The sequence below is a fragment of the Myotis daubentonii genome, chromosome 1, assembly GCF_963259705.1.
Source record: "Myotis daubentonii chromosome 1, mMyoDau2.1, whole genome shotgun sequence".
NCBI lineage: Eukaryota > Metazoa > Chordata > Mammalia > Chiroptera > Vespertilionidae > Myotis > Myotis daubentonii.
In genome coordinates this window covers 203557533-203581365 of record NC_081840.1, presented here as the reverse complement: position 1 = coordinate 203581365, position 23833 = coordinate 203557533, and the positions used below count along the sequence as shown (strand labels likewise).

The 23833-nt window shown below is 39.6% G+C and overlaps 1 protein-coding gene across 1 annotated transcript in view; it reads right to left on the bottom strand.

Annotated features, from left to right (window-relative positions):
• Window positions 1-23833, bottom strand: part of TXK (TXK tyrosine kinase) — a 62547-nt gene that overhangs the window by 22459 nt on the left and 16255 nt on the right. The window contains exons 2-7 of the mRNA XM_059671757.1: window positions 16570-16624; window positions 15273-15375; window positions 14324-14529; window positions 11257-11322; window positions 4629-4683; window positions 901-980 (exon numbers count right to left, since the gene is read on the bottom strand). Of these exons, the coding sequence (XP_059527740.1) occupies window positions 901-980; window positions 4629-4683; window positions 11257-11322; window positions 14324-14529; window positions 15273-15375; window positions 16570-16624 (565 nt within the window). The remainder of the gene's footprint in view (window positions 1-900; window positions 981-4628; window positions 4684-11256; window positions 11323-14323; window positions 14530-15272; window positions 15376-16569; window positions 16625-23833) is intronic.

Genomic DNA, 23833 nt, shown 5'->3' with positions numbered 1-23833 from the left:
TAGTAAACAAATAAAAGGTCACTTTGGAACTAAGTCAATTCATTAAGCAACAGGGCTCCACCTCTCAAACCCTTAGCCTGGCAACACTACACACCGAAGCGCAGATTGTGTTAAATTAAACAGGTCCCTCCCCATCCCAGGAGAATTCCTCAGCTGTCTTATCGGAGCCTTGGAATCAAACATAACCTCAGCCAAAGCCTAGGTGACAACAAGATCTCATAATGGGCACGCGAGTATTTGTTGACTATCAAGTATGTTATTGGAATGAAGAAATGCACTGTGAGGGGTGTGAGGCAATGTGAGACAAAGAAGGGAGGAAAACCAGTACAGGGCGTATGGATGAGCAGCTCGGCCAGGGGCAAACGGAGTTTAATCCTTATCGGAAGCTGAGAGACTGTGGAACACATCTTGGAATTGTTCCACTGAAGTACGAAGAAGCTGAGGTGCTTATCCACCAACTCCGGTTCCCCACTGGGGGAGGGTGGCTCCTAGGATGTTAATCCTCAGGCACGTCCGGCCGGCCTAGCCCCGGGGACCATGCGTTCCCTTACCCAAGAACATCCTCAGCAGAGGCACAGGAAGCTTTCTGAGGGCAGGTGAACTCCACAGGTAGACCCAGGATAGACGGGGGACATGAGGAAAGCACCACCAGTTGGGCAACAACTCATCAAGCCTCCTCACTTGATGGTTGAGAAAAGGAGAAGAGAGAACTTAAGTGACACCCGATGCCACACACAGATCTTGTTAGGGATACAAACTGAACTGGTCAGTCCTAATTTCCAGTCTAGCAATCTCCCTATGCGGGGCTCTTGCTTACATTCTGTAAGTGACGGTGCCTCCCTGAAAAGGGCGGTCCCAGGAGTTGTTATTTCTACAGTGACCAAAGTCCCAATGGCTTACCTCCTATCTCTCGTAAACACGGAAATTGTGTAGGATCCCAAATGTCTTGAATCTCGGACAATAAATGCACCTTCTTTGGACTGCAAAACAAGTCATTCATTGCACAAGTTTACATTTATCAGAAAGGAAAACAAACCCACATCTCAATAATGAAAACCAAAGCCATACTGACTTAGGATAAAAGCCCGAGACTGTGTTTACAAGTACAGGTTTAGAAATAATACCTATACAATAAAATACATTTAGGACAAAGATTTTTTTTTGTATATATGAGCATCTTCAAACTTTGCCCCCAGTTTTCCTAAGCAAAATCCTGCATTTGACAACCGTGTATACCACCATTTAGTTATTTTTCTTATACTGATCAGAATGATAGATGGAAACAGCTGATGAGTAGGATGAACAGACAGACAGGGTTGTACTTTGGAAGAAAAGAAAGAAAGAAAATGACAGGTGGGAGCAAAGGAGGGAGGGAGAAATGCATCTGAAATTGTTGGGATCAGAGAGGGAACAGAGACCAGAGTTTGTAATAAGGAAGAAAAAGGAATAAATTTGGGGGAGTCTGGAGAGAGGAGCGAGGAGAGCCATTCCATATCCACAGCAAGGGATACGGCAAGAGGAAAGAACATTATAATAAGTTTGATGTTAGATTATGAATTGCATCTCCACTGACATTTTTGGAAAATCTCAATAAAGCTGTGAATTGCTTTTAAATAATCTTGAATGTTGGGCAGTTTTATTTGATTTTTGTGTGTGTGTGTGTTTGTTATTTTAAAATGCTTCTGCTTTATTGAGGGTGTTTACACTTGTGGAGAGAAAAATATCTCAGAATCTTGTCAAAGCCATGAAAGTTTACACCCGTGAAGTGCTGCCAATAAGTTGCTTGAGAGCTGCACAGCCCACAGTATGGCCTGGCCCTCAAGGTGACACAGTCCAGAAGGCAGTCTCCTTCTCCTTCCAGATGCTTACCAAGAGACAAGCCCCATTTCCTGCTCAAATTGTCAAACCAAAGAACCTTTTATGGTAAAATCTAGCTCTCTCTCCAAATGAAAGACCTAAATGTGAAATCTTTAAAAACGTTTAAAAGAAAACATACAATTCCTTTATTACTTCAGGAGAGAGAGGAATTTCTTATAATAAACAAATAAACAAAAAAGCAGAGATCATAAGAAAAATATTGAGAAATTTGGTATTAACATTTTTAGAAACTCTGTATAAGAAAACAGCATAAAGTTTTTTTTAAGCCAGAAACCAGAAGAATATAGTTGTAACACTTAACTGACAAAAGATTTGTATTCAGAATATATTTTTAAAACACACATTAGTCAGTTTAAAAGACAAATATACAGAAAAATGAGCAAAGACTATTAACAGGCATGTAACAGCAGAGAAAGCCCACTGGCCCACAGACACATGAAAAGTTACTCAATCAAGATGTTTATCAAAGAAATGCACATTTCAAAATATATATGAAATTTCTTACTCAATGCCAGGCAAATACCAAATGTTGGCAAGAATGTAGGAAACTAGTTTTCTCATTCCCTGGGAGAGTTTCAACTAGTACAAGTACTTTGAATCATGATTTGATAATATCTAGTAATGTTAAATGTGCACATACCCCTGACCAGACCATTCCATTTCTGGGTATAATTGAAAGAAACCCCTTCCTTTGCGTATCAAATGAAACATAGACAGAAGTTCTCTGCAGCACTGTTTGTGATAGTAGGAAATTAGAAACAATTTGAATGTTTATCACTAGTGAAATGGATATGTTTGGGTATCCTATATAATAAAAGCCTAATATGCAAATTGACCAAATGGTGGAACGACTGGCAGAATGACCAGTTGCTATGATGTGCACTGACCACCAGGGGGCAGATGCTCAATGCAGGAGCTACCCCCGGCCCACAGGCTCCAGGCCAGGCAAGGCGTGTGCCAAGCCTCCCCCGCCCCTTAAACCCCCCCACCAATCGCACCACCAATCATCCCACAGATTGGCCTTGATCACTGGCCAAGCCTAAGGACCCTACCCGTGCACAAATTTCATGCACCAGGTCTCTAGTACTCATATAATGAAATAGTAGACAGTAGTTGAAAGAATGTGTTTGATCTATCTATACCCTTTTGAATAAAATTGAAAATATAATGCTTAATTTAAACAATCAACACATATGGCCTCCTTTATGTTAAACGTTAAAACACATAAAATAACACTACAGTTTGCTTATTGCACAATCTATGATAAAAATGTAAACATAGGGACAAAATGGAAAATGTTCTTCTACCGTGATTGCCTCTGGGGAGTGGGGGAGGACAAGAAAGATGAAAGGATGGGCTCAAATGTCTTATTTCATCAGGAAAGGTCACGGCCAAATGTGGCTGCATGCGGTGGTATCTAGGCCGTGTGGGGGTTGTCACATAATTCCCCATCCTAGTCTCTGCGGGGAGGTCAGACCCTCGCCCTGTCAGGCTTCCTCTCAGATGCAGAACCACTCATGCTGAACTGCACAGCCATGTTACCTGTGGTCACCTGGCTCACTGTGGATCTACTTCTGGACTTCCCTCCTCCGGTTCTGCTCGCCTCTCATCCATCTTCTTTGTTCATCTGGACCTACTAAGATCACTTTGAAAGCCAGGAGGACACCGCCTTTGTGGCACTCTCCATTTCCTCCGAGCCAGTGAAGCCAGGCCTGGCCTCCAACCTCCATGCCCACTCCCATGAGGGGAGCTGGGTCTGTGTCCCTCATGCTCTCTCTGCCTGTCCCCCAGCTGTTACCTGGACCCTCCCTGTGTCCTGAGCCATTCCTGCACTGGGTTTTTAGTTACAGAACTGATTCTTTCTCACTTATATTTCTAGATTTCCTCAACATCCCACAGCAGTGTGTAATGACACAAATACCTTGTACGTACTTTCTAGTTTTGACTCCACATGTACCCACAGTTAATGTTTACCGTCAGTTGGAAATTTAAACTCTATGACAGTAATGGTGAACTTATGACACGTGTGTCAGAGGTGACACGCGAACTCATTTTTTTGGTTGATTTTTCTTTGTTAAATGGCATTTAAATATATAAAAATAAATATCAAAAATATAAATCTTTGTTTTACTATGGCTGCAAATATCAAAAAATTTCTATATGTGACATGGCACCAGAGTTAAGTTAGGGTTTTTCAAAATGCTGACACGCCGAGCTCAAAAGGTTTGCCATCACTGCTCTATGCAGTTTTGTCTAAATGATCAGTTTTGACCAAGCTTGATATTTTGGCTGCCTTACTCTTCCCTTTGTTCCCAAAGATCAAAGAAGGTGCAGCACCATGTATTTTTCTATTGTGTTTTTAATGAGCCTAAGCTAAGCTCAGGATAGGGTATATATTTGATTGGCACCGAGGCAAAGGTGTTTGGGCCATTCAAATATGGATTGTTTGGTAGAAGGCACTTTGGAATAGATGAGGGAGTTGTAGAATGTTGGTGGTGAAATCATTTCAGGAAAAATGTTTCTAAAGTTATGATGAAAATCAATAAAAACATAATCTGATACAAGGACAACTAGTGTACATCAAAAAAATGTGTAAAGAAAAAAATGTGTATAGAGATGAAATTATACTTTAAAACTAAAGAGAACAGGAAGCAATAAAACTTTTTAGTTGGGTAAGGTCTTTCTTTACAATGCAGCCCTCATGGAAATTTTGAAAATATTCAGATTTATTCAGGAATAAATTGAATTACCTCTTGTCTCAAAAGACGTTCTGCCTGATTTCTGGTAATGTTTCTATGGTACCACCTGTAAAAGCAATAAAAATAATTTTTAAATTGTATATTTCTTTTTCTTTTTTTTCCAGAAAAAAGAAAACACCCTGCTCCATTTCTGTCTTAAAAGCTTACTCCAGAACCGAGTTTTAGAATATAGAGCGGGTGTTTAAGTTCACATAAACAATAATGTACTCCTATGAGCCAGGTAATTTAACTTAGTGGAGTTTTATTAGTTGCAAGTTTATTCTATTATCTCACTTCAACTTCCTGACACACACTTAGTATGTAATTTTGAAAAATTTAACCTCCTAAAAATTTCCATGAAAGATATGTGGTTAAGAAGTCATCATCTTCACCCTGGCCAGTGTGGCTGGATTGTTGGAGTGTTGTTCCATACGCCGAAAGGTCGTGGGTTTGATTCCCATTCAGGTCACATACCCAGGTTGTGGGTTTGATTCCCGGTCAGGGTACAGGGGGCAACTGATCAATGTCTCTCTTTCTCTCTCCCTTTCCCTTCCTCTCTCTCTAAAATCAATAAAAATATTTCCTCAGGTGAGAATTTAAAAAATAAAAAAAGAAGTCATCATCTTCAATAAACACTTCATTGAGTTTTGGTAGACAAACTAAAAAAATACTTGTTTCTTCTCAGGAAGTTCTTATTTGCATGTTTTTGTATGTGCTATGTTACCTTTCCAAAATTAAAACCCACTCTAACTTACGTGACTTTCCAAAGTATGTTACTTTGCAGTAAAGTGAGCAGTTCAGTGAATGGAACAATCTATATAACCCTGCTCTACACTCCCTCTCCGGCCCCATCTTTCCTCATTCCCTGTTCACTCACTGAGCTTCGCCACTTGGCATTCCTTCCTTTCTCAAATTCTCTAAGTCCTCTTCTGCCCCCTATCTTTCTACTACCTCTCTGCATGAAACATGTCACTATAAGACTTTAGAACAGTGCCAAAACCAGTTTGGCTCAGTGGATAGAGCATCGGCCTGCAGGCTGAAAGACCCCAGGTTCGATTCTGGTCAAGGGCATGTACCTGGGTTGCAGGTACATCCCCAGTGCGGGGTGTGCAGGAGGCAGCTGATCTATGTTTCTCTCCCATCGATGTTTCTAACTCTTTATCTCTCTCCCTTCCTCTCTGTAAAAAATCAATGATATATTTCAAAATAAAAAAGACTTTAGAACAGCGATTTTCAGCCATTTTCATTTCATGGCACACATAAACTAATTACAAAAATTCTGCAGCACACCAAAATATATATTATGTATTTTGCCAATCTGACAGAAAAAAAATATATGTAAAATTTTGATTCATTCACACTGGATGACTATTATTGTGTTGGTTGTTGCCCTTTTTTTTTTTTTTGACAATCTAAAGGAAAAAAGGTAAGTGCCCCCTGACTAAATAGTCAGTTATTGCATGTTTTAAAAATTCTTGCAGCACACTGGTTGAAAATCGCTGCTTTAGAATACCAAAGCGCACACAGTTGTCATAATTAAATAATATTATAACTTAAACATGAAGTTTTGTATGACAAAACTTAGTCGGTAAGCAAACATGGTACAAGAAAGAAAAAGGAAACAGAGCCAAAAAGCGAAAAAGAAAAATGGAAAAACTTTCATTTTAAAACAAGATTTTAAAAAGCAACTAATTTAATATTACCAGAAATACTATTTTTAAGGACAGTGGAAGGGAGAATGCACATATAGCCCTGCATTGAGTCATAATGGGCGGGCCAGATGGTAGCTAAATGAAACTCCTACCTGACTTTGAGGATGGAATCGATCTTATTACATGGACTTCCCCTAACCTCTAGCAGTAGAAAGCTGCCACTAAATTAGGATGGTCAGGTATTAAAAATACTAATGCCCTTAAAAGGGAAATGAGCCATAGATAGTAGGGATGATTCTAGATAAAATAATATGACTACTTATCACTAGTGGGAATAAGAGTAACTGTGATATTCAACTGTGAATATCATTTAGTACTTTTTAATGAATATTCATATTTTGAAGGGAATTTCAAGGTAAATCTGAAACCTCCTGTTGTAGAGATAAAGACATGGGGAATCAGTTTCCAGGGGCCTGCACTGGCTAAGTTGTGAAACATGAGTGCTAAAAGGAGAATAACCATTATAGCTCAATAAAATATGTTGAATCTGTGAAAAGTAAAGACTGCATAATGGAACTTCAAATAAGAAAAAGTTAAGATGAATTGCATTTTTTCTGAATGTTTTTCACTGGCCATCATATCAGTGTCCATTTTGTTGCTTTGTATTTTATTTATTTATTATAGTGATAAATAATATAAGTAAGTAGGTTATTTTGCTTAAATGTAAATTAAAAATCTGTGTGTATGTCATTAGAATGACTTCAAAGTTGTAACCAAAGAGCCAGATACAAACATAGGAAGAATTTAGGATTCTTTAAAATAATGCAAGATTCCGCAGCCAAGAATGAGATTGGATGAATATAACTTAGGAGGTTGGGGCATGTATTGCAGAAGTAAGTCAGATGGCAAAAGTTAGAAGAGTTGTGTTTGTTTTTTTAAATCAGTAAGGCTGTAACTTACACCTAGACGACACTAATTATAAAGCAGATACCAAAGGATGTGGGCCTGGGACTTGGGACAAGGCTTCTATTGACATATTTAAAAAATCCAGCATATCCAACTCTGGTTGAGTACAAACATCTTGTGTAGAGGTAAGCCTCAGGTCCCATGCCCTAGTCTTAGATTTCCGATCAGTAAGTAACAGTATTGTGCTCTTGAGTTTTCAACCTTCAAACCCTCTTCAACCTGAGAGGGTAAATTTGCTTCTCTTAGTAAGTGACTTTGTAACCCTGAGAAGGTGAAGCAGTCAGTGCAGAGATCATGAGATAAATCAGACTCATATAAAGTTCAGGATAATCAATGTTTGATGTTTAAAACGTCTATAATTTTAAAAGAATCTGGCATATTGGAGTTTTGCCTCTGGCTTAAAATTTATAATTAATCTTTTCTTGGTATTTGAAGTTTAAGGGAATTTGACTCATTTTAAAAATATTTGCATGGTTAAGAGAACTTAATTTATTAGATTTACCTAGGGTTCGATGAGATTCACATGTGTTTAATTTATTAGAGTTACCACGTAAGTTTAATTTATTAGATGTCCAGGATCATGGAAGGACTTACAAAGGGCTATGGCAGTTGCAAATTTGTCCTGTCTGGCATGTGAAGTACTAAAAAAAGAAAACTGAATGTATTCAGTTTAACTCAGTTAAATGTTTCAGGAAACTTAATTAGCTGAACTTATAAATAGGACTGATTGTTGAAGGACATTTAATATGTTGAGTCTGAAATAAGGTAATTGTTCATATTTTTTCATATTTATAAAGAGTATATCATGATTTACAAGTTAAATTTGAAGGCTGACTGAAAACTAGGTTTCTACATTGTATTGTTGATAAATGGATATTAATTTAAAACCAAAATAGCCATAAACATTTCTACTTATAAATGTTCCCCTGAGATGTCAGAGCCCACATTGACACAGCATTCCTTCCCCTGAAAACCCCCTCCCACCTTTAGCCTCAAGTCACTTCCTCAGAAAGTCTTCCCCAACCAACATCTAAATTATACCTCCTTCCCCATTGTTTTCTAAATTATAGCTAAATTATACCTCCTTACCCATTGTTTTCTCCCAGTGTCCCATACTGTTTCTTCCCAACACTACATATTTATTTAAAATTACATATTTATCTGTGAATTTGGAGTTGTTTAATATCTATATCCCCATGAAGCTGTAAGTCTCATGAAGCTGGGACTGCTTCTGGGTGTTCCGCGTTGCATCTCTAGTGTCTGAAAAAGCTAACACCTGGTAATGCATAAGTGTACAATAAATAAAGATCAAACAAATAAAGTGATTCAGGGGACTGAAGTAACAATGACATGTATTACGAATGATATGGAGTATGCCTGCAATACTGGGCAAGGTGTTTCAAACTGTAAATGCCTTTCTAGTTATTTTCACAGTTCAAGGAAATAATGATAATTGCTAGAAATTATTGAACATTTACTCTGTACTGTATGGGACAGGTATTATTCCCCAGTTTTCAGATCACTCGGATGTTTAGAGACATTAGGCAAGTGCCTGCAGCCAAAGCACTAATCAGGGGTGATACAAGGATTTGAACCCAGATTTCCCCCAATTTCTATGTCCACACTACAGGACTTTGACCTAGGGCAGTAATTCTATACAGTCATTAGAACAGTGCTTGGCACATAGTGAATGGCTGATAATTTTTAGTGATTATTATATCTATATCCTAACAAATCTTTTTTTTAAGAAATAGCAATAAAACTAAAAAGCAGTCTTCCCATAATTGGAGTTATTAAAGAAAGTAACTTTTAAAGACACGTAAATCAAGGCCCAAGAAAATGAGATGGTTATTCTAACCTCAGAGTAGTTTTATTCAAATGATCCAATATCTATAATATAAACAAGTTGTTGAACTGGTCTAAACAGGGGCAGCAATGAGCAAATTCATTGAAAAAATTTTTTTTGGTGGTGTTTTTATTTTATTTTATTTTATTTATTTATTTAATTTTTTTGGTTCACTCTAAAAAATTTTTTTTTCTTTTTTTTCTCTTTTTTTATTATTAGTTAAGGTATTATAAATGTGTCCTCATCCCCCCCACCAACCCCCTCATTGAAAATTTTTTAAAAAGGAAAGGAAGATTGCTGGTTAGTGATTTTCTATTCCCTAACCCCCAGACACTGGGTACCTTTATACATGTCTCCTTTAACCTCCTGGAAAAACCAAATTGGGATTCTGATAGATAGATAGATAGATAATAGATAGATAGATAGATAGATAGATAGATAGATAGATAGATAGATAGATAGACAGACATAGATAGATAGATTTTTTAAAAAGCCTTTTTTTTTTTCTTAGCAGGAGATTTCCAAACAAAACTTCCCTGACCTGGCTTTCAAAGAGACCTGTTTGTGACTCATAGATACAGAGAACAATTTGATATTTGCCAGATGGGAGGGTGATTGGGAGGATGGGCGAAAAGGTAAAGGGATGAAGAAATACAAACTGGCAGCTACGGAATAGTCATGGGAATGTAAAGTACAGCATAGGGAATATAGTCCATAAGATTGTAATGTGTCGTGTCGGATGGGTACTAGATTTATCAGGGTGATCACTTTGTAAGTTATATAAATGTCTACTCACTGGGTTGTACACCAGAAACTAATATAACAATGTGTATCAACTGTAATTGAAAAAAATATATATTAAAGAGAAAAAAGCAAGAGCGTACACAAAAACAGAGAGAGAGAGAGAGAGAGAGAGAGAGAGAGAGAGAGAGAGAGAGAGAGACCTGTTTGTGTTGGTCAGCTTTAGTGGAGATACTGGTGATACCCCTAAGGGCCATCCTTGAGTAACTGTAGACAGTTGTGGAAATGTTTTCCAGGGAAGGTGGGTTCAGCCATGAAGGGCTTTGTTTGACTGAGTGGAGACTGGAATTTCGGAGCAGAGCTAAATGACGCAGGTCAAGAGAGGGGAGTGAAGGAAAGGAGAAGAGAGAAGAGACCCTCTAATGGGGCCAAGGAGAGTGGCTTGGGAGAGAGATCTAGCTTGAGACATGGCTAATAGAGAAGTCTGGTAAGGTTACGTTGATGTGTCATGTATCCCGTGGTCATCCGTCACCTGTTTCTCTCCTCCAATAAATTGTACGTTACTCACCAATTCTTTAAAAATTGGATTTGTTTTAGGGAAGGGATATGCTGAGTCTGGCCTCTAGGTGACTTAAATTAGTAGCAAGGCAGACCAAGGGGGTTCTCTCATTCAATTTGTATTTGCTCACTGGTTCTCAGAGAAGCACGGGCCTAATGCCGCCACGCATTACCTACTGCCACCTGCTGGAAGCATATGTTATTTGCAAAACAAGTACATAAGTGGGGGGAGGGCACTCAAGAGCTCAAGTTGATGCTGAAGTTATAAAAGACTAGGACTACTCCCAGCTCGGCTACTCTCTACGTATAAATTAATCTCTCAACCGTAGTTTCTGATCTGCAGAATGAGGGACTAAACAAGTGATCGCTAAGATCTCCTGTATCTTCCAGATCCATATAACAAAAAATAGATTTCTAGGCAGGACTCCAGCAAACATGCCAAGAATTCTTCCAAACTATACTGGCCTCGTCCTCATCTGCAACTATTTCTAAAACATTTCAAAACAGGAGCCAAAATATAGTAATGTCTCTATAAATTCAGTCCAATTTGCCACTCATTGAAAATGTAATGTCCTTTTAAAAATAATTTTCCATTTAGGACACATAGTAAAACAAGTGCAAGATGAGTGTTTGGTTTCATGCTGTCACTGCCAAAACAAAAAAGAATGGCTACACAAACCGAAACAAAAATAACTTTAAGAAAAAGAAGTTTCTGAATCAACCATTATAAGGATCAAAGACCTCTTGAACCAGAGCTGCCGAACGTGTGACTTTCTTTTCCTTTTTCAGACCGAAAACAGTATTTGAGCTTATAACCTGACAAAACATAGCTGGTTTTCATAGATTAACCATAGAGTGTATTTTGGAAGACACTTACTCATAAATTTCTAAATTGGTTAGTTTGTTTTCAGCCACGTAGTTGCTTGGAATAAAGCCTTCATTCCTATAACAAAAGACAAAGCAAAAATAAAAATTTTGCCAAGTTTCTAGCATTATAATGGCAACAATTCTTATAAATGTCAAGGCTGTAGGGGAAGTCAAATTCATTTTATTGATGAAGTTGTTAAAAGAGGAAAACAGGTTTTTCACTTCCACATTTAACTAGAATCTCAAAATAATAAATAGTAAGATTCTGACTTATCATGTGAGTAGTTTAAAGGTGTCTTATGACACCAGAATCTTTTTAGAGAGAAAAAGGGGCATTTACATGACCACTGGGATGTCACAGTGACCAGGTTAACAGCAGCACAATTACAAAGATATTGTTTGCTGCAGAGCATTCCATAGAGTAGACATTCTAGTTTAGCCACGTCCCTATTACAGCAACATGATGAAGAAATACTTGAATGTGCCTTTTTTGCACAAGGAGGGGCATTTCTCTAAGACAGACACTAAGCAGGGAAATTGCTGGGACACCAAGCATGTGCATCTTTCAGTAGACACAGCAAATTGTCTAGAAGGAAGATACACCAATTTACCCGCCCTTCCGCAGGGCGAGGAATTCCCTTTTCCTACACCTACACCTTCAAATTCCATTTGGAATTACAAAAAGATCCCCAAGACATATTATTGGGAAATAAAAGCAACTAATAGAACAATGTATAAAATGTGATAAGGTTTAGATCAATCAAATCTGCAAACAATACCATATATTTCAATATGTGCATGACAGTGCATTGAAAATGATTTACTAAATGAATAACGGTGCTTATTTTTTAGAACGTTGGCATTATTTATCATGTTTTCATATTATAAAGAACTATATGCACTTATTAACTTTAAAGTTAAATATTAATTGGTTGGTTGGTTGGTTGTTCAGGTCTGAATCATGCCAACAGGCCACCTGCAGGAGTCGCTATTTCCATAGTCTTAAATCCACTGATAACTATTCCCACTGAAATATCTCTATCACATGTTGAGTCTAAACTAAGATTTGGAAAGACAGCCAATTAATCAGGAAAATATAAAGAAAGAGGGCATGAGCACTAACCGGTTTGGCTCAGTGGATAGAGCGTCAGCCTGTGGACTCAAGGGTCCCAGGTTCGATTCTGGTCAAGGGCATGTACCTTGGTTGCAGGCACATACCCAGTGGGGAGTGTGCAGGAGGCAGCTGATCGATGTTTCTCTCTCATTGATGTTTTTAACTCTCTATCCCTCTCCCTTCCTCTCTGTAAAAAATCAATAAAATATATTTTTTTAAAAAGAAAGAGGGCATGAAATATAAATACTTCTGATATTTATATATTTATAATCTTCAAATCTTGACAAAGATCAGAAACCAGTGCCAGCATTCTCTCCCAGAGAGCCCAGAAACTCCTCAGAATCCTCTACCCAGGACTTCAGTCAGGCATTAACCATCTATTGCAACTGACACAGTGAAGTCTGTTTGCATCCCAGGGTCTTTTTTCCCTTGCTGCTTAATTCAGCACCTACTTCCAAAACTAGTCATTATAGAAATATGAAAATAAGGAAAAGCCTGTTTCTGTTCCTGCCTTCGAGCCTAACAGGAAAAAACAAACAAACACGTCAAATTCCCAGAGAAAGTGTAAATGAGAATAGGAACCTATAGGAATTATTATTCCCACTTTATAAATAAAGACATTAAAACTCATTAAAAATAGAACTAGCTTGTGATACAGCAATTCCACTTCTGAGCATTTATTTGAAAAACAAAAACAAAAAAACAAACACCAATGTGGACCCCAATTTTCATTGCAGCATTATTTTCAATAGCCAGGACATGGAACCAACCTAAGTATCCATCAATGCAAGAATGGATAAAGAAAATATGATATGATAGATAGATAAATAGATAGATAGAATGGATTATTATTTGGCCATACTAAAGAATTAAATCTTACCATTTGCAACAATGTAGATGGAACTTTAGGGCATTACGCTAAATGAAATAAGTCAGAGAAAAGACAAATACTGTATGACCTCACTTATAGGTGGAATCTAAAAGGTATTTTACATTAAAATTGAAAGCTCATAGACAAAGAGAACAACTTGGTGGTTGCCAGAGATGGGGGAGTGCCGTGGGGGTGGGAACAATTGGTGAAGAGGGTCAAAAGATATAATTTCCAGTGACAAAATAAATGTCCTGTGAATGTAATGTACAGCATAGTGACTATAGTTAATAGTACTGTTTTGCATATTTAAAAGTTCTGATCACAAGAAAAAATATTCTGTAACTATCTGTGGTGACAGATGTTAACTAAACTTCTTCTGGTGATTGTTTTAAAATATATACAAATATTCCATCACTAGAGGCCCTCGCAGCTCCGGCTTCGTCAAAAAGATCGTCTGTCTGGAAGGTCATCTGGACGGTCATTCCGCTGTTTGGCCATTCGGTTGATTTGCATATTATGCTTTTATTATTATAGATCATGTTGTACACCTGGAACTAAGGGAATGTTATATGCCAATTACAGCTCAATTTAAAAAAAAAAAATGAAGTCCTGCTGGTGTGGTTCAGTGGTTGAGTGTTGGCCCATGCACCAAGAGGTGTCTGGTTCAATTTCCAATCAGGGCACATGCCTGGGTCGTGGGCTCGATCCCCAGTGGGGGCATGCAGGAGGCAACCAATCCTTGTTTCTATCTCCCTCTCCCTTCCTCTTTCTCTAAAATCAATTTTTAAAAACATATCTTTTAAAAAAGAAATGGAAACTCAGACAGGGTAAATGACTTGCCCAAAGGACACGATAGTAAGTTGGCAGCATTGGGATGTGAAGCCAGGTGTATCTACTTCTGAGAGTCTGCTGAAATCATGCTGCTAGTATGCCCTCATACGCATGGGGAGCTGGGGGGACAGGTTTAATTTCACACAGAAGGAAGTTATAAACCCAGAGAAACTGAGCCAGTAAACAGCCCTCTTGATGCTTCAGACGTCTGTAGGGGATAAAAGAGGAGGTATTTGATAAGGACCGAGCCACCAATCTTACCCCCAACGGTCTCTTGCCTTCCACCAGTGCGTATCATGCTTCTCCAGGATCAGGTACTCCTCTGCCCTCTTTAATGCTAAGTCACAGGGCTCTCTGGGTAGGAAATCATAGAGTGCCATGACTCGGGTCTTCTCTTCAGCAACCTCAGGGGGCGGGAGGGGAGGCAGCGGCTTGCGTTTTGATGGTTGCACACGGCCCCTGTTGGACTGTGAAAACCAAGCAGTGAGTAGCCGGGCCACTGTTTTAACAATCTATACTGATCATGATCTGTACTAATCAAGAAGCGGCATAGAGCATCTTTGCCTGCTGCCTCCCTTCTCCCATCCAGCTGTGCCAGAGCAGAAGCCAGGGTGGGATAAACGCAGGAAATGAGCAACTATAAAACAACTTTCGGATCCAGCAACATATTCATCGTTTGGAAATTTTCAAGATCACACATTCTGTTGCCAGCATTGCATTAATTTTGTTTTTGTTTTGTTTTTTTACATTGGGTATTTTTTTCCCTTGATTTCTTCCCCCATAGTTTCACTTTATCTTATGGATTTTTTCTCTCTTGGAAAAAGAAAAGCAGCCCTTTTATTTCAGGTGCTGTAAGCTTGTGCTTGGCTTTACCATGCTTCCTAAGAACACCGTTTCTCCCAACACTGGACTGAAAACTAATCCTGGCCTCAGAGGGGCAGTAGCTAGAATACATTTTTTTCCCTATTCACTGTCCAGTTTCAAGTTCTTCCAAAATATAGCCAAGCAGGCTATGTTAACTGGTCTTTTTTTTTTCTTCTTTCAATTTCTTCTAGAAAAGTCATTTGCTAAATGTTTATTGAGCCCTTATTATGTGCCAAGAGCGATACTAGGTTCTGGGCATGGTAGCAAACAGTACCTACAGGAGCAGATCCTAAAAATGCAAGCTTCCTTGACCCCCACCCTTACCACCCATCAAGATGATACTCACTTGCTTCTTACTTCTCAATTCACTGAAGCACTGTCTGCGAGGCTGAATGTATTTTTCTGAGAGCTCTTCATCATTGCTCAGGCTTATTTGTGTTCTCACTTGCCTGACATTAAAAAAAAAATTAAAAAATAATCATGTTACACTAGATCAGTGGTTCTCAACCTGGGGGTCGAACGACCCTTTCACAGGGGTCGCCTAAGACCATCAGAAAACACATATATAATTACATATTGTTTTTGTGATTAATCACTATGCTTTAATTATGTTCAATTTGAAACAATGAAATTGGGGGTCACCACAACATGAGGAACTGTATTAAAGGGTCGCAGCATTAGGAAGGTTGAGAACCACTGCTCTAGATCATCCCAAAACTAGTACAAAAATCCAGGTCTCTTTCCCAAGGCTTTTTTAATTATGAAGACTATTTCCTTGGGAAAGTTACTATACCACTCAGAATTTAATTTTTCTTATCTGGAAACTAGAGGTGCTAAAAGCACATAGAGTTGTTATGAAATAAAATTGAGGAAACATGTCACATGCCCAATACAAAGTCTGGTCCATGTTAAAGGCATAAAATTATAAACATGATCATGTAACACTCTGTATCAGGCACAGTGTTACTCATTTTACATGCATTACCTCATTTGATAGCATCTATTGGTATAAGTAGACATGATATAGCAATTAAGAACATGAGTTCAAATCCCAGCTCTACCATTTCATAGTGTGGCCCTGGGTAGGCAATGTAACCTCTCTAAGCCTCAATTTCCTCATCTGTGAAATGGGGATGTAAAAATCCATAGGTGGCTTTGAGAGTTACTTGAGCTAATAAATGCAAACCTCTTAGCACAATCTGACATATGGAACACGCGCAGTAAATGTTAGCTGTGACTGTTTTCATGGTGCTTTGGATTTTATTCTTATACAATCATTTGCTGGACACCAAAGTATAGTTTTGGTGGAGATAGTCAAATGAATAAGACAGAATTCTTGCCTGTAAAATTATAGAGTGGAACACAGACATACAAATAGGATACACGAAATAAATATTAAATAAAGAACCAAACTGCATGCTTTGGAAAGACAATCGAAGGAGCAATTAAACCCAAAAGGATTAAGAAAGGGTCACAGAAGGCCTGACATTTGACCTATGGCTTTAAATAACTAGGCATTTAAGAGGGGAAAAAAACGGGAGAAGAGTTTCCCAGGATAAGGCAACAGCAGATACAAAGAGACATGGAGACTCGAAACTGAACACATTCATTTCCAAGTAGTTGGCCTCGGAAACAAGACTTACCGCTTCTGCACGGAACAGCAACAGCAACAACAGAAAATTGACTGGATGGTATTATCTGAAAAGCAGAACATTCTCAACTGTTAGAAAGCCATGGGTCCATGATAGCCGATAGATAAGACTGGGGGTGCTATTCCAAAGGAGGAAATCCCCTATCACCGCAACGGTGATGGGAATTATTATAAAACGTATGCGAAGTCCGACCATGCCCTCCTTCACGAGCGGAAGGAGAAAACCTGCCACGAAAGCAAGTTACTGGCACCCCGACCAATGTGGTTTCCCTTCTCAGGCTCTTCTCGCCAGGTCTGGTTTGTGCAGTTTCCTCCGTCTGCGAATGATGACCACTACGCTCTACCTTATCTTGGTCAGGGCTAATGTCAGCTAGCAAACGCACAAAAGAATGGACTTCCACCACGTTCTCCTCGAGAATCTGCTCACAGTGATTTTGAATTAGGTCATCACATGTCCTTAAAAATATTTATTATATTTTATATCCTATACTAATAAAAGACAAACATGCAAATTGACCATACTTCTGCTACACCTTAAGCCATGCCCACCAGTCAATCAGAGCAACTATATGCAAATTAACACAACCAAGATGGCGGCCGGCAGCCACAGAGCTGGAGCAAGCAGGAGGCTTGCTTGCTCCAGTGATGGAGGAAGCCAAGCTTCCCCGCCTGCCACGGCCTGGCTCTGAGCTCCACTGAAAGCAACAAAGTTTCAATTATAGAAGGTAAATAAATCCAAGAATTAAAAAAAAAGAAAAAAAGGAGAGGCTGGGAGCTTACATCTCCAGGGTGCTTGCCCAGCCTGAAAACAGCCCTCAGCCCCTCACCCAGACTGGCCAAACCTCCATGGGGTGAGGGTCCCCACTGGGGTGGATATCCTCCGAGGGGTCCCACACTGCAAGAGGGCATACGTCAGGCTGAGGGACCCTGCAAGTGCACACATTTTTGTGCACCGGGCCTCTAGTATTTACATAAAATAACAAATATATATATTATATTTAATACATTATATTTTAATATGCTTACTTTGATATATATTTATATTTATATACTAGAGGACCAGTGCACAAAATTTATGAATGGGCAGGGTTCCTAGGCCTGGCCAGCGATCAGGACCCATCAGGGTCTTCTGGCTGCCGGCCGGGGCCTTCCTTTATTCCACACTGCTCCCAGGTGGTCAGCACACATCATAGCGAGTGATCAAACTTCTGGTCTCCTGGTCGAACTCCCAAGAGAACACTTTGCATATTAGCCTTTTATATATAGATATATTTGGCTTTCAAATTTTCTATGGATTAAGTCCAAATATAAGCTAAATATTTCAAGAAAGAATTAGCTAGCTTAGTAAATCTGGGACATGCTTACACTTTTATTGTCAAGCTTAATCTTTTTTATTTAAGTTAGGTCAGCGATTTTCAGCCGGTATGCTGCAAGGACTTTTAAAACATGTAATACCTGACTATTTAGTTAGAGGCACTGACCTCTTTTCCCTTAATTGTTAATAAAAATAGGACAACTAACACAACAATATCCGTCCAGTGTGAATGAATCAAAATTCTATCTTTTTTGTTTTTATCAAATTGGCAACAAAATATTTTTTTTTGATGTGCCGCAGAATTTTAGTAATTTGTTTATGTGTGCCATGAGGTGAAAAGGGTTGAAAATTACTGAGTTAGACCATGTGCCTTTTTAAAAATAAATAAATAAATTTTGAATTTATCAAAAGGATGTTTTATATTCACAGAATTTGCATTTCACAGTCAGCTCTTTCTTTATTCACACCTGAAAATGACGTATGTGAAGGAAGCAGAGTGCATTAGACAACAGCATTAGCTTTGAGGGTAACAGATCTGGATTTGAATCCTAGCTGTGTGGATGACTATACCTGGGATAAATTCCTTTACTTTTTTAACTCTTTGTTTTTCTGCGTGTAAAAACAAAATAATCATACCTACCCCCTTGAGAAGCCGTATAGGGCACAGGTTAACCTCTAATTTCTAGATATGTGGGTTTGTACAAGTTACTTAACTTAAGGAATTTCCTTATCTGTAAAATCAGAATAATAGGATATTTAGCATGTAAGACTACTGTGAGGATGAATTGAATCAATCATGTAAAGTTCCTAGAACAATGTCAGGTATACAGTAAGAGGGTAATCAAGAAGACCTATGATTATTATAGGGTTGTTGAGATATCATCTCTAAAGTCCTGGAACATGGGAGAGGGGCACAAACAGAACACACCCAGTACAGTCCACCTCTCAGCATCATCCTCCTTGCCCTCATTGTGATGGACCAATCCAACTTCTTCCTGGTAATCAGGACGTTCGTTCCAGCAAACTGACTCCAATTCAGAAATACAAGGTATCTAAAACGTCCGGAGGGAAGTCTCAATCTCCAATATTCCCTAAGAAAAGAATTCTTTTCTCACGCAATGAAATCTCCAAATCCACTAAACCCAAGGTCAGAGGGAAAGAGAACAATATTCCAATGAGTTATTAGGTTGAATGGTGAGAGGGCCATTCTAATTTTTACTCACGTATCCTGGCTACATATTTGCTGCTGGTTTTAAGACATTTATGGCATCTTATAGGACACCACTCCAACTGTGCAAGATGTTGTCTCCTAGATGTTATAGTAATTGAGCCTTTAGCAGACCCTTCTTCTGTCCTGTCAAGCCAGCTGCTTCTGAATTGTGGGACGCACTGTTAGAGTATTCAGAGAACCATTGAGCAAGCACCAATGAAACTAAGAAAAGGCTAATTCCACATAATAGATAATCTTGCAGATATCTTTCCATTCTGTCCCCATTGCAAGAGTTTCAAATGTATTCCTCTCCCCCAGATCTCCTTGGCACCAACCTCCTGATCTTGTTCTTTCAATGTTCCCAACAGCAGGCCAACTTCTTGCCATTGCCCATGAGTCAATGTAGAGCAATGCCTGACACCCTCTTGCCCTAATGAAGTGAACAAACTGATGTATTTAAAGTTCTGGGAGGATTTTATTCCAGCACTATCTTAGGGCACCCCTGCATTAGGCTGTAGCACAATGGCTATTGTCTTCCCATTCGTGTGGGCTCAGGATGCAGGTCTGTCTGTAAATCAGGTCTGATAGGGAATTCTTCTTGAGGCCTTTGGTGTGAGTTAAATGAGAAGTAGAAAAAAACAGGTACCATGTGAATATAAGTCACCTGTTCATGAAGCTTTCTTGGATCAACTAGGGCCCATTTTCATATATACCATTTCCATATTCTGATGGATTACTGCAGTGCATGCCCAGATTTATGGTTCAGTGAATTAGATAACTCAGCCCATGACGGGTGGTTTGCATCACATAAATATTTCATGATCCATGGTCAGGCATTCAGTATTCACCAGTATCAAGCCAGGAGCTACTTTTCAAATTGAAAATAGTTTTGGCACAGGGTCAAGCCTTTACTCCAGGGGTTTGTGCCGTGATTCTCATACATGGGACTTTCAGAAGCTCTTCTTTTTTTAAAAATATATTTTATTGATTTTTTACAGAGAGGAAGGGAGAGAGGTAGTGAGTCAGAAACATCGATGAGAGAGAAACATCGATCAGCTGCCTCCTGCACATCTCCTACTAGGGATGTGCCTGCAGCCCAGGGACATGCCCTTGACCGGAATCGAACCTGGGACCCTTCAGTCCGCAGGCCGACGCTCTATCCACTGAGCCAAATCGGTTTCGGCCAGAAGCTCTTTACAGCCAACATTTTTCCCTTTATCCCAGGCTACCACCAATGATCATTCAAGTAATTTATAATTGAGTTATTTCTCCCAGCAATGAAGCTATTCCTGGACCTCTAAATATATGACCAAATACATCCCAAATCCAGTCGTGACTCTGTTTCCTGGAGCCGCTTCTGATACCAATTAATGTATCAGTCAGAGCTCCAATATGAAACACGACATGCTTAAAATAATTTGTTGAGGGGGTATGCCGGGAGCCGGTCCATCCTTGCTGTTTCAAAGGACCTGGCATATATAGCATACTGTTCTTAAAATGTTTGCTCACCTTCTTGGCACTATGTGTTTTAACCAAGGTCTCCTCTCTGAGAAAGGTTGTTTCCCCAGGTAGGGATTTTCCCCTGAAGTTAGGGAGGGAATAAAACCCCTCAACTAAGTGCCAGGCGGGTAATTAATCACTTTAACTACAAACAATCATGCTTAAGCTACATAATCTTTACTCCCTGGAATGGAGATAAGAAACGCCCTAGCCTTTGTAATAGAGATTGATAGGATTGAATCAACTGGTATAAATACAGATGCAACAAGACAGCGAGAGACAGAATTCAGAACACAGAACCTACACAGAACATTCTCTAGAGACAGAAGAACTTTGCTGGAGAGAACATGGCAAAAGATCCTGGACTGAACCTGACTACAGAAATTGGCAAGAGAACCTGACTAGAACCTGGTGACTGAACCTGGCTAGAGATCCTAAGCAGAACCTCTCTGGAGATCGAGACCAGAACTTGGCTGGAGATCCTGGCTAGGCTGCTGATCAACTGAACGCTGTCTCCATGTCATTCCTTCTTCGCCGACTCCGTCTATGCCTTTGGGAACCCCTGGACCTGCTGGGGTTGGACCCCGGCAGGGGTAATGTGGGGATAAGGACACATGTGTAATAACTTAATCAATAAAAAAATTTTAAAAAATAAAATAATATGTTTAAAGTTTTATTTACAAAGGGACTGGTTACAAACGTGTGGATGGGGGTATGGAAACCATGGAAGATGCGCAGAAACATGGGTCCAGCAGTCGTGGAACTATGATCATCCCTAGGTCCACAAGGACCAGAACAGGGAGAGAATGTTGAGTGGAACAGAGACCAGCTTGATAGGAGCAATGATCTGCTGTTGAAGTACACAGTCAACCTGAGACAACCTCACCACACCTTCCTTCCAAGGCTCCCACAGGGTGTAATCCAAACACAAGCCAGAGGCTTGGAAGCAGGTTGAACCAATCCCTACAAATCACTTTTCCAGGATAGAGTGTAGGGTGGAGAAGAATGAATACCAACAGGTTGGGGTCACTAAGCCAGCATGGAGACTGGCTACCACATTTAATCCCTATAGGTCATCTTTCCAGGGTAAAATAGCAGGGAGAAGAATAAAGCTATTCAGGCTAAGTAATTAGTATATATTAGTTCCCTTTCCTTTCACAGAAGTTGACCTTCTAAATCTAGATTCATGTACTGGTTACTTGCCTTTCTCTGGTTTGGATATAACTGTTACTCAGTCTTTGGGCTATGGACACACTGGTGGTCCAGTGGTAAATGTCTTATTTCTAAAAAAAATAGAGTTCTAGTACAAGCCCAAGCAAAGACATCTTTGCTCTCACTGCTGTTTCACCACTCATTCCTGATTTAATTGCTTTATCTCTTCCTTTACCTGTACCCAGAAACCACTCATTTCCCAAGGTTTATTTCTGGAGGCTAAAATAAAATAAATTACTAAGTCCCAAAAATCTGCACAACATTACTTGTTATTAGGTGTTTGGATTTCAATTGCTTCTGACTGTCAATTTTTACCTGGTAGTGTCTGCATGAGCAACCTGCCCAAAACACTACTAATTAGCCCTTGAGGTCTCTGTCTACCCTGGCAGGAGTGGTTTTAATTTATATTCACACCAATTTATTTCAGTGTTGTTTTACAGCCTCATAGAGATCTGTATCTATTCAGGCCAGGGGATGCAAAGTAAAATGTAGGTTACACAAATGAGTGAAGCAGGTCAAAGTATGGTGTAGATTGTGACAAAATGTGCCAAAGCCACATGTGGAGGTTTTCAAATTCAAAAATTTTAAAATACTCCCTTCCTCCTCCACATCACTATTTTTCCTTTTCTACTGGATCATTCCCATCAGCACACAAATATGCTGTTACTTCACCCATTAAGAACAAAACAAACAAACCACTCTTGACCTTATTTCTTCCTTCAGCTTTGCTCCCCATTTATAGTAAAATCTAGAAATGAGTAGTCTTTACTTGCTGTCCCCAGTTCTTCCCCTCCCATTTTCTCTCTACCCCTTCCTCCAAACTGCTTTGTTAAGGTCACCAGTGACCTCCATACTTCTATATCCAATTATCAGTTCTAAGCCCTAAACTTATTTGACCTCTCAACAGCATTTGACAACACATCCTCTTGGTTTTCCTCCTCAATCTCCTTTGCTGCTTTCTTCTTGTCCTTCCTAACCTCTGAGACTGGGTCTAATGCTGAATTGCCTCAAAGCTTTTGATCTCTTCTCTTTTCTCTGTCCTATTTACTCCCTTGATTGTGTCATTCCTAGTGGTGGCTTAAAAACCATTTATCAGGTAGATATCCATTGTACATTTAAAACCTATATAATCTTATTAACCAATGTTAAATTTAAAAATGTTTAATTAAATATGTATATACTAGAGGCCCAGTGCACGAAATTCTTGCACTCAGGGATCGGGGGTCCTCAGGCTGGCCTGCTCCCTCTCACAGTCCAGGAGCCCTCAGGGGATGTCTGACTGACAACTGCCGCAGGAGCAGGCCTAAGCCAGCAGTCAGACATCCTTAACGCTCCCGCCACCACAGCTGCACTCACCAGCCATGAACCTGGCTCATGGCTTCTGGCTGAGCAACGCTCCCCCTGTGGGAGCACACTGACCACCAGAGGGCAGCTCCTGCATTGAGTGTCTGCCCCCTGGTGGTCAGTGTGCATCATAGCAACTAGTTGTTCTGGGATGTCTAGTAGACACTTCAAATTAACAAAGAAATCTGATCTGAACTCCTTCTCTTCCTTCTCTAAATGTGCTCTGCCCATCCTTGTCCATCTTGTCAATAGCTAGACCATGTTTCCAGATGTGCAGGCCGACAATCTTGGTGTAACCTTTGACCCATCTCTCTCACACCCCAGTTCAACCTGTCAGGAAAATATTCTGACTCTGCCTTAAAAATATATCCAAGTGTTTCAGTTTGTAATGATGAAAAAGTTCTGGAGATGAATGGTGACGATGGCTGTACCACAGGTGAATGTACTTAATGCCACTGAACTGTACATTTACAAATGGTTAAAATGGTACATTTTATGTTGTCATTTTTTGTTTTGTTTTATTTACTAGTCTATACTAGAGGCCCAGTGCATGAAAATTGGTGCACTGGGGGGGGGGGGTCCCTCAGCCCAGCCTGCACCCACTCGCAGTCTGGGAGCCCTCAGGGGATGTCTGAATGACAGCTTAGGCCCACTTCCTGCGGGGAGCGGGCCTAA